At 48.7% G+C, this 12,221-nt stretch overlaps 1 protein-coding gene across 1 annotated transcript in view; it reads left to right on the forward strand.

The window, feature by feature from the left end:
- tenm4 (teneurin transmembrane protein 4) overlaps positions 1-12,221 on the forward strand; it is a 174,785-nt gene that overhangs the window by 113,989 nt on the left and 48,575 nt on the right. The window contains exons 4-7 of the mRNA XM_056610354.1: positions 2,516-2,768; positions 5,270-5,344; positions 5,597-5,695; positions 6,867-7,102. Of these exons, the coding sequence (XP_056466329.1) occupies positions 2,516-2,768; positions 5,270-5,344; positions 5,597-5,695; positions 6,867-7,102 (663 nt within the window). The remainder of the gene's footprint in view (positions 1-2,515; positions 2,769-5,269; positions 5,345-5,596; positions 5,696-6,866; positions 7,103-12,221) is intronic.

The raw sequence follows: 12,221 nt of genomic DNA on the forward strand, positions 1-12,221 counted from the left end.
GATGTACTGTTTTGGAGATCCGCAGAGAGAGAGAGAGAGAGAGAGAGAGAGGGGCGGTTCTTTGGTCACCTTGCAGGTAGCTGCAGAGTGTGCAGCAGGGGGCATAGCTAAACATGGCTGTGCACTCGGGGGCGTGCATGTGGGAGTGTGAGCTCTAAGTATAGACACGTTACAGGGGAGAGTGTTGGAACAAGGCAACTAGCCATCTCACCATACTAAGGATGTAGGTCTCACCATATGTAATGTATATATATGTTTATTACACGGGTCTTCTCAATGCCCCGGAACGCTCCGTTCACTTGCATGGGCCCTTCACAACTTCCGGCGGTGAATTATATTTGATAATTCACCGTTGCTAAGTATAATTGACTGTCGACGAAAACAAAGGATTTTTTGCCTCTAACGACGTCTTTGGTATCACTCAAGTAGTCCGGTAAATTGTCAACCCCAGCGTCTTCGGTTGCTAAGCGACGTCAACGTCTTTGGCTGACTATTTTCTCTGCTGATCAACACTACGAATGCTGGTAACAAATAAATTGTAAAAACACACCATGTGGAGTTATTTTTTCGTTTTGGCAAGTAGCCATGTAATAAGCGTGTATAATATATATACACACGTATAATGTGTAGAACGTCGCTGGCCATTATCACAAATAAGCCCCTTCAGGGCGAAGCAAGACACCTCTGCTGCGCGTCGGTGTACTGTTCGCCCTGTCGGTGCTTATTTTCCCGATAATGACCGGCGTTCTATACATTATCCCTTACATATCTGTGTCTACATAAATATATACCTCAAGCTACATAATTGCATGTTTCTTTGTGTATGAGTGTGTGTGCGTATTATTTTGGAAGCTGTGTGTGTGTCTCAGAGTTTGGATGTTCAGCAGGAAGGGGTGTGTGTTTTTCTGGGATAATGTGTGTTTGTTCTGAGAAAATTTGTTCTGACAGAGACCATGCTGGGTGTGTCTGTGCGCGTGTGTGTTTGTGTGTGTGTATGCGTCCGTGCGCTCTGCAGACCTCACGTGCGCTAACTCTGCAGTCCATGTGGCGCGCGTGGAGACGCAACTATCCATCTGTCTCTCTAGCGATCTCTCTATCCATCTATCATCTCTCTATCCATCCATCATCGTGGTGGACAGATAGAGATCCAAGCAGAGTGGATTGACTGAGCACAGCGTCCACACGACCAGAATTCACAGCACTAATACACATGCAGTCAGAGCAAAGTCACACACACACACTTGCACATCCACACAACAAAGCCAAACGCACGTACACACATCGTGAAGACACGCACATACACACAGCGAGGTACACATGTATACATTCACGGTGAAGACCCACATGCACACAGTGAAGACACACAAGCATAAAAACTGTGTAGATAGACCGAACACACCCACACACGTTTACAGTATAGACACACAGCACCCACACACAATAAAGATCCGAGCAAACACTCACAAACGCACACACAAGCAGGCACGCATACACACTCACGCACGGACGCACACAGTAAAGAGACAGCCCCCACACATGGACTGTATGCACACACTCACGCACATACCTAAACACACACACAGTGGTTCATCGGCAGAGCTTTGGAGGGCTGCAGTACTTTTAGAAAGTGCGTTGGTGAACTTAAAGTGCACGTGGGTGTCTTCATGCCGCCTCCTATGAGCCTATTCTTCTCACTCAAAAGGAAGAAAAAAAGTCGAAATATAATTGAATCATTGTGTACAAAGGAGTCACCACACATTTTTAGTGTGTGCCTTTGTGTTTTTATTTGACGGGGCGCACATAATGTCTGCCTGTCTAGAAAGGTGACCGTTACTAACGAAAGGACACCTTTGTTAAAAGTCGTGCGAGAAGATGAGTCGGTCACAAAATAAACGATGGAATGCACCATCTTGCTTTTTTTTATTGTATCATATAATATAGGTCTCGGTTTCTATGGTTTTAAACAAAGAAATAGTTGGTCTCACAAAGTGTTGTTTTTTACTCAAATGTATAGAGTTGTTAAAGGGGGGAAATCATCTGTGAAAAACATGAAGTATGCTACTACATGCTAAAAAAGCTTTTCCAGAGGGGTAATTTTCTATTGGCTGTGCACACTAGCTTGAGCGAGTGTTGTGTGTGTTTTGACAACGCTTGACAACACGCTTCGTACTTGGCACCTATGGAACGCAATGTGTTGTTTTCTTCTAAAACCTTTACGACTGTCTCGAATGCTTCGGATCGCATGTTTTTTTACTCGCCGGCAGAAGTGCTCCTGCTTAACGGGGGTTTACTAACCCTCTTAAACCTTTCTTACACAGGCAGGCGTTACACTGAGCAAGATGAGTAACTTGTGATGAGCTGGTGGTTTTGTTTAGTGTTTTGTACTTATATCACGCAGTCTTTTGCTGTGTTGAACCGTTGTCGAGCACTAGGCGCTTGCGTTCTCTAACGGCCCTGAATAAATAATAAATAAACACTTTGTACTTACTTACCTGTTTAACCTTCTGCTTTCCAGACGGCGTGTTCCAGAACCACTCTCGGCTCAGGACGCCGCCCCTCGCCCACTCCCACTCACCCAACCACCAGCACCACCACGCCGCCTCCGCCAACTCTCTGAACCGGGCCACCTACACGCCCCGCAGCAACCCCAGCCCCGCGCCCACCGACGGCTCCGCCCCTCCCGACGGCCCCGCCTCCGGCGCCACCGAGCCGGGGGGCGGCACCCCGGACAACTGGCTGCTCAACAGCAACATCCCACTGGAAACCAGGTAACCATGGATACCGTCTGCCCCCCGCGCCATGCCACAGACACGCTAGAGGCCGACGGACCAGGGGTTGGGGGGGGGGGGGGGGGTGGTGGGTGTGTGTGTGGGGGGGGGGGGGCAGGTGTGTGTTGGCCGTTACGCTGTGTATCACGGTACTGGATATGTCCTGGTGCCACGTTTACCCCGAGGTGCAGCGGCTGAGGGGATTGATGCAGTGGAGGGCGGTTGTAGGATTATTTAGAGTAGTATGGGTCTGGTGGATGAAGACATGAAGGATACCCTGCGTACATAAAAAACAAAACACATAGTGTTGCGGAATAAACGGTATAGCAGTTTTCAATAAATAAGCAAAACAGAATCATTTCGACCATTTTTCGTAAATGGCTGACGCTGAGGTCAAAACAGAGGTTATGTTCTCTTGTACACAGCTTTCTAAATTGTCCCACAATTCATTTGCATGAAGGTAGTGAGCAACAAAGCCAAACCACATCCACAAACAACAATCATAATGCTAATACCCTTTTACGAATTACCTCTTTTTAGGAGACAACGCCAAATAAAAAACAGAAAGTAATTTTCCATAAAGTAAGACCTTCTATATTAGCCAAGGTGCTGTTTGAATTGCACTGGCGGAACAATTACAATCACACTGCTGGATGTTAGAAGCGGCACTCTCGGTGAATGACTCGGCAGGCCTCCCCTCGAGCGCGCTCTGTACGTCCACTTCAGCCCGGAGATTTCTTTATTTCTTACCAATCAGTGTTCTCTGGTTCTCACTGGGAGGCCACCATCTGAGCATGAAGTGTTATTGTAACGGAAAAGCGGTGCCGTCGGCTCGGCGTGAAATCACAGGTGTCAGGACGGAATCAAACCCTATATGCCTCTAATGAGCTCACTACTTCACAGGTAGCCAGGGAAAAAGGCGGGAAAAGTTATCCAGAATGCAACACAGAAGCTTCTCAAAGCTGTTCAGAAAAAAAGAAACTATAAATTATACAAATCCACCCACATAGTAGCGTTTTTAAGATAAAGGGGAACAAATCTCTGTGTTTGTTTTTCTTTTTCAGAGGCTCTAATTACCGGCATACATTTAAATGAATTCAATCACTCTCAACGTTAAATCGCGTTAGCAGCTAAACCGCCGCTGACGGGAAAAGCGCTAACTTAATTTTTTTTCGAGGGGCACAGCTGAGCAGCTTGCTGTGAGCAGAAGCTCTGACACCTCCTCTTCCCCGGCTTGTCTTTGTGGAGCGGTTCAGTCAGCGGGAAAACGAGCGTTCACTCCGGCAAGCGGAAGGACAGGGAGTGGCGTAATGAGCGATTAAACGTCGTATGGCGCCAAAGTTAATCTCGCGCAGGTATCCCCACGGGAGCAGCGAGAGACAGATGCCGAGGAGGGAGCGAGATTTGCAACAGGCGGCGCCGAATTGCAAGCACACGCTAGCGCACGCACACACATGCTATCGCATGCACACGAAGGCACATGTAGCACACACACACACCCTGGAAAGGAAAATAGATCAATTATTAGAATTCCACTGATAAAATCTAAACTATTAGTAACATCCACGGGGGAGCTGAAACATTGCCTGTCATTATAACTTTTTTAATTGTCTTATAATAGCCCTCTGGTCCTGCTGCTGGGGAATTGTATGGCTGTGAAGGGCCTATTTCTAACCCTGTGTCCAGACAGTAGGCAGTAGGCCTGCCGGGTCAGGACATTAGCCCAAAGGCCTATCGAGTCCAGATAGTAGCCCACACCAAATGCAGACACTAGCCAGGTCCGAGTCCGGTCAGTAGCCCACGGTGGGGCTGCTCCCCCCCTCCAACCCGCCTGTTTCCTTTCCTCCTCCATCCAATCATGTCCTCCCTCTCACCCTCCTCATTAAAGTATTATACTCCCCCTCCTCCTCGGAGAACCAGCTTGGCCGGAGGTTTTAAACATGCTGTTTGGCTGCCGCCGTTCTCCCAGGCACCTGAAAAACAAGGCTTCCCCTTCCCTTCCCCGTCCCATTGGCCGTTGTGGGCTGGGCACGCCCATCGCATGTGGGCGGTTCATTTCTCCATCGCATCACTGCTGATGTTCCTCATGGAAGACCGGTCTCCAGGGAGATGCGTGTTGTGGAATGACAAAGGAGAAATGCCTGCTTTTTAGGGAGGAGAGGCGTGTGGGAAAAAAAGCAATTATCCTCCAGGTGGGGTTTTGTGGTGGTGTTTTATGGAATTTGATTAATATAATTCTGAAACGAAAAACAAACAAACAATTGTATTAGTCGCTGTGCTTTTAAACACAAGCAGAAGTTTTCTCATTAAGGATATAAATATGTTTTTTTGTTCAATGTATAAATGTGTATGTGACGGCCACATGCCGCATGAAAGAAACTCCTCATTGGAACGGAGTCTGTTCCATTTCACTCGCCTCGAGTCATATTATCCTTGAGACGGCATATGTGGAGCGATGTGTAAGTGATTTGCATTGTTTTCTTTCAATTACGACGTGGAAGGAGCCAGAATACTCTAATGTTTATCAGAGAGGAGCGTGACGCATGCAGAGAGGGGCAGGGCACGTACAATACCAGGTATGGCAGTGAGAGAGCGCCCAGTAGAAGTAGTTCCATAAGGGCTTGGATTACGCCTTCTGTCTTGTGCCGCCGCCGTGTCTGGTCGCCATTCCCGTGACGTCACGCGTTTGACCGCTCACCGTGTATGTGTTGTGGCCATGCCCTGTGTTTCCTTTTGCACGTACATCTCACCCCAGCCCCGCTGTCCCCGTCTGTCTGTGTTGTGTGTGGTGTGTTGTGTTTTGTATGTGTGTGTGTGTGTGTCTGTAGAAACATATCAAAGCAGGCATTCCTAGAGACTTTGCAGGACAACCTGATTGAGATGGACGTGCTGGCGTCAGCGCAACGTGAGGCCGCGTACAACCACGGGTACGTTGCATGACTCCTCCTCCTCCTCCTCTTCCTCCTCCTCCTCCTCCTCCTCTTCCTCCTCCTCCTCCTCCTCCTCCTGCTCCTCCACCCCTCGCTGCACGACGCTTCACACCTGCCGCTTCCTCATGCTTTTATTTCGTTGGCTTGCCCTCAAATGTCTCGTGTCCAAACCTTTTCTACAGCCAAAATACGTTTTTTTGCCGGAATGCTCTGGTCTAATTCATCTACACTCTGTACACCCTTAGCACATTGAACATGTCACATTTGATATTATGGGATGTTTTATTTTTTTTATCTTAAAAATCATTTTCTTCTATTTCAAAATCACAGTCGCCATGTATTCTTCTGTTAGCGAGGAGACGGTTTCGGCGAGGGGTTTGTGTTGATCGTTATCACCGAGGGGATGGATTTAGAGACTGTCCGTGTCGTACATCAGGCGTGTGACATTAAATCTGATTCATGTCCCTCAGCCGCTACAAAGCGACTCCGCGACGCCTTTCACCAGCAGAGATTCGGTGACGGCAGCGCGTCGCCCGTTGACTCAGAGATAGGCAGTTCGTAAGACGCCCGGACAAACACAACCCGCTGTCCTACTGATCTGTTCTTCAAGGACGAAAGCACCCCCCCCACCGCCACCCGTCACCCGTCACACTACTGCCGACCGCCCAGGCCCCAGCTGTGGAGCGACATATAAATATGATCCATAGTGGCTGTGAATTAATATTCACCATGTTGGCAGGAATTAACAAGGTCCTGTCGCGGTCACCAGCCCTGTAAATTAGATTTGGTATTGATTCACAGCTTTCGATCGGAACGAAACCCAATGTTCCATAATATTCCTTCACTACACGTGGAGGCGCGGCTGTAGTAGCGACAAGAAAGGTGCTGGGAGGCAGAATTAGCAGTTAGCAGTAATAACCGTGGGACACAGGGATTCATGCGTTCGGCGGACTGCCGCAAAAAAACGCAAAAGCCGGACAGACAGACATCCAGGCAGACATGGTCAACGGACAGAGAGAGCAGGAAGACAGACGGAGAGACAGACAGACGGACGAAGAGGATGTCCATGGGACAATAAAACAATGAAAACGAAAAATATCCAGACGTTTTTTCTGTTCCTGTTAAATCAGTTTTTCTCTTCAACCCCACCTCGTGTTCATCCCTCCAGGCACTTCCTGTTCAAGCCCGGCGGCACATCCCCCATGTACTGCACCACGTCCCCCGGATACCCCCTGACCTCCAGCACGGTGTACTCGCCGCCGCCGCGCCCCCTGCCCCGCAACACCTTCTCCAGGCCGGCCTTCAGCCTCAAGAAGCCCTACAAGCACTGCACCTGGAAGTGTGCCGCGCTCAGCGCCATCCTCATCTCCGTCACGCTGCTCGTCCTCCTGGCCTACTTCATCGGTGAGTTGAGTCACCTTGACCCCCCCCATCCCCCCCCCCCCCCCTCCTTAAAACCTCTGGCCAGATGTTCGGCTCCTCTGGCCAGCGCCAATACCGGAGCAATACCCTACGCCAAAAGCCCTGCACCTCCATCTCTGAACCGACAGGCTCCGCCCCCAAAGTTGCTGTACATACCACTAATACGCTATAACCACCACCCCTAGAACCTATAACCACCACCCTTATACCCTATAACCACCACCCCTATACCCTATAAACACCACCCCTAGAACCTATAAACACCACCCCTAGAACCTATAACCACCACCCCTAGAACCTATAACCACCACCCCTATACCCTATAACCACCATCCCTATACCCTATAAACACCACCCCTAGAACCTATAACCACCACCCCTAGAACCTATAACCACCACCCCTAGAACCTATAACCACCACCCCTAGAACCTATAACCACCACCCCTAGAACCTATAACCACCACCCCTAGAACCTATAACCACCAGCCCAATAACAACCTACCCTATGCCCTATACCCACAACACCTGTACCCTCTACCCATCAGGCCCGTGCCCACCACCACCATACCCAATACCCCTATAGCCACCACAACTAAACACGCCGTCACGCCTAGACCCTATACCCACATCCCCCATACGCACCACCCCTATACCCACAACCCCCATTCCTACTACACTTTACCCACCAGCCCTATAGTCAAAGCCACGGAGAGCTTCAAACCCCTTCCCCAACAGCCACCACCTCCCCACTTCCAACAGCCACCACGTAATCCCCCACCACCCTGAACCCTCCTTCACCTCCTCCCCATGCCTACACCAGGGCTTTGGGTCCGGGGATGAAAATCCCCGGCCCCTATTGTGTTCCTGCTAATATCCATTTTAATGGTGTGGATCTGCCCGCATGGCGGCATGCGTGAATATGGTTATATAGATTGAGTCCTCTACCCGCGGAGCTCATCAGGAATAACATTACGGCTCCTAGATTGGACGGAGGGGCTCAGGGGGGACCGGGCTGGGGTGGTGGGGGGGGTTGTGTGGGGAGGTGGCCCGCTCATGATTAGGGCAGACAGAAACAGAGGTAAAAAAAAGATGCGAGACACCAGCTGTCACACCTTGAGAGAGATCCCATCGAGGCGTTTGATTTGAGACGGGGTGAACCCCCACTACCAAACCGTCTCCCCCCCCCTATACCACGACCAGTCAGCTCTCAAGTTGGCCCATCCAGCTGGGCTTCACTCACCGAGAACCCCGGGGATCACCCACGCAGATTTGCAAAGGCTTGTTTTCCCGAGGGACAATTGACCCGATTGACCTAGAGGAAGAAAGGGCAAATAAGTGCATTACAAGGAAAAAATAGGGCTTGTCAAAAACGAGTGCCAGCCATTGGTGTCCAATGGGGAATGTATATCCATTTAGATTGATCAGTGTTTTGTATCACCCTCATTGCTATAAAACAAATCGCAAACCACCATGTAAATAAGATGTTTTGAGTGTAGATCTGACACCAGCATTGGTAATGAGGCTAACAGCGAGCTGTAGAACTCATCAGGGAGAATGTTTAATTATGAGCAGCGTTAACTGGGTCAGGCATGGGGAACGGCAGTGTGTGAGTGACAAGGAGGAGGTCAAAGGTTGTGTGCTTCTGGGGGAAGCGTGGAGGAGGAATGACATTGAGGAATCAATGTCAAACCGGTGTGCGCTGAAAGAGGAAAAAAACACACCTCAAAGTTGCTCTCACGGAGAAAGACTATTCCTGTCTCTGAGAGTGAAAACCTTGCTCGGGAGGGAAATCGCGCTAACAGAAATGAAATGACTTTGGAAATAATTGTATCCTGGTATGTTGAACTTAGCCATCCTGTCTCTCGTACTTTTGTGGAATATTTAATTTTCTCTATTTCCAAGGCCGTCGTGTATAGCGATGGGATTATATTTCATACAACTGATGTATGTAGTTATAACTGACTGAGGGAATCAAATAGTTGTCTTTGGGAGAGGGAAATAGGTAGAAGCAAGCTGGTAAGTGTCCCACCATGACTACACCACCTCCATCAGTGAGATAAATGGACTCGAAGACGTTTGTTATAAATATGCATTACGGCGTAACGATCGTGAAAGCTATCCTTACCATTCCACCCCCAGGGCTCAACCGACTAAAATCGGATCATTCATTTATATCTCTATTCTTCACCACCCAGGATTGCTTAAATGGTTTCTGCTCAAACCCGGAGCAGCAGCTGGGCTGAATTGCATTGAGATCGAGCGCTACCATCCTAGTATCGGCTCCTGCTAGCATGTCGCGGCTACTTAAAAAGGCAGGGTGGTTCAGCGTTAATGCGTCCTCGTCTTTTTTCCCGTGGATTGTTTAAATGGTGTCTTCCTCCGCCGATATAGAGCAGCTGTTAGTTAAAATCCCATCAGAAGTCATGTCATCAAAGGCTCATCACGACGGCGCCGGTTCGTGCGTGCTCGCTCGGATCAGCCAGGCGTAGGAGGCGGCGGTGGTGAGCCCTTGTTTTGGCATCGGCGGCGGCTCTGGGTTTGGCTCCAGATTGTGCGGAGGACTTTGGGTTTCTGGCCCTGGCAGGGTTCCAGAGAACTCCATCAGCGAGATGGCGCTTAATCATTTGGATGTAATTATACCCCGCCCAAAATCAGACCATCTCCCGGCGCACCTCTCACAAAGCGCGCTGGAGACCCGGCACTCACCCCAAGATCTGCGTTTCCAATCAAGAATAAGGGCCGTGTTTAATTAAAGGCTGATGAGAAAATATATTTAATTTGAAGTGCAATTAATTATGGGGAGGGGGTGGGGAGGGGCCGGGCTCTAATTTGAAACTCTGGGTGAGATTTCTAATGAACCCAATTAAGTCGGGTGACAGATGTTTTGACTTGCTGTTTGGTTTTTTTACGACAGCCCGGGCCCCCTTGTAAGTCACCACATTTTAAAAGTGCTTAAAAGCTTGGGCGGGTGTGGGGTGGGGTGGGGGGGGGGGGGTGGGGTAACGCGTGATGGCGTTATTTTCTCTGTGGTCGTTCCCTCATTAGCGCCTTGTGCTACGCCGTGCGCCAGTGTAAGGTCATCAGCGTCCCTCCGCGCTCTCTTACAGGCTCACCAGGTATCAGGCGTCGGGCGGAAAGGTCGAACCACAGTCAGGGGTTTCCGCGGCGCGAGCACTCAACCTAGAAAAGGTCGCTGTGCAGCGGAGCGGTCGGCCGAAGTGTTGCCGTCTGCGGGAACTTTAGACTAGCATCGGTCCTCTGTTGGAGACCGCTGCTCACTTCCTTTACAATAGCGCTGTTGTTCGTTACGGCATTGGTTCGTCTATCGCATCAAATTAAAACCCCTCTTTAATTTAGTTGAGCATTCTTCCTTCATTGTGAAATGCCTTGCTGGAGAATAGCCTTGCATCTTTTTATCGAAATATAATAGTTTTACCTCCAATTGGTATTGCTCCTTTTCTTTTAAAAGTGCTCCCTTTACTTTTTAAAACTCATTTTACTTTAGTTTAACATAGTTCCTTCACTGCATTATTCCAATTGTTCTTTGGTTTACTATAGAGTTGCTTCTTTACTTTGTAAAAGCACTTCTTCTTTACTCTAAAAAACGAAATCCTCCTTTCACTCTAGACAGCATTAATCCTGCAGAATACCATTTCTTCTCCCAAGAACAGTATTGCCCCTATACTGTGAAATAGCATTGCATCTATATTGCAAAATTGCATTGCTCTATATGAGGGTTTTCTGCAACACGTTCATGGTGTGGTGTGTCCAATATGTACTGTAACAGATTTATCTCTGTTCTTAAGGCGTACTCCTTTGAGGTGTGATAGGTCCATATATACAGGTTTCCCTCTGTGGATCGCTGGCTGACAGACCATCAGGTGCTGCTATTAAGAGAACTGATTCGTGAGCCGTACTGGTCGTTTAAAGTGATTGAAAAATGGTTCAGTGCTTTTGATAAACGGACTTGTGTAGTTACTGAAACTGTGCTATCTGGCTTTCTGTCTGGCGTGGTTTTTCGATATGCTGCCTCTCTCTTTCCTTTTTAGGGCATATAAACCTTGGCTTCAGCGAAAAAAAAATCAAGCCAAGGTTATCTCAATGCTGATACAGTGAAAATAAATAAAAACCCGAGGTGTGAAGTCACAAACAGAAGCTGGGCATTTATATAGAAAACGACAATACCATGTGTATTCTGGTTATTCCAGATACCTGTGTGGACTGTGTTTCTGCATGCCATAAATGCTAAAGTTATTGTGAAATTTATATTTTCTAAAATACATTTTATGTTGAACACATCACATTTTTTTGGAATACTGTACTTTGTTTTATGCTGCTATAGTGTGAATACATTTTTGATGGTGCATTGCCAAAACGTGATGGGAATGTGTTAATCTGGGTAATGTAGACAATAAGCAATCAAAGGTTCCCACACTCAGCATTTATTTACCAGAAGCTTTCCAAAATATTGAATCAGCCATATGGCGACTGATACAAGCCTCATTCTCATTGAGAATAAATCAACACTCCAGATCTAATTTCTGACACCAATTACCAGCTTTCCCCCGAGCTCCCCGGACGTATTCTGTAAACAGCCCCGTAACATTTTTCTCTTTTACCGTGCATCACGGTGAGCACCTGTAAATGTAAATGAGATGTGCTCATTACAGCAGCATCTCTGACGGGCGTACGCGTGAAGGATTGGCGTCCGTGAGACGCGGCGACGGAGGACACCGGGGCCGGTGTCCTCACCCTCTCGAGATCGGCGCCGCCGCGCTTCTGTTCCTTAATTGACACATGGCATGACCCTCTTCCCTTCCACGAGATAAGCAGGAGGAGGGTCGCGACACGCGGCCGGGACAAAACGGGCAGCGCCGCGCAAGGGAGGGACTCTTGACACGTCAGTCGCAATCGCCCGGCAACCACGGAGGACGCCGCCCGCCTTTCAGCCGACAGCGACACCGCTGCCGGCGTCTCGGCCGGCGCCGGGTCCCTCATTAAAAACCACCTTGTTATATCAACACCGTGTCTCCGCCTTTGTTGCTCTCCTTCTTGGTTCTCTGCAGCCAATTTAAAAAAGCTTCATATCTCAGAGCCCGG

This window comes from Gadus chalcogrammus, chromosome 16 (genome assembly GCF_026213295.1).
Source record: "Gadus chalcogrammus isolate NIFS_2021 chromosome 16, NIFS_Gcha_1.0, whole genome shotgun sequence".
Classification (NCBI taxonomy): Eukaryota; Metazoa; Chordata; class Actinopteri; order Gadiformes; family Gadidae; genus Gadus; species Gadus chalcogrammus.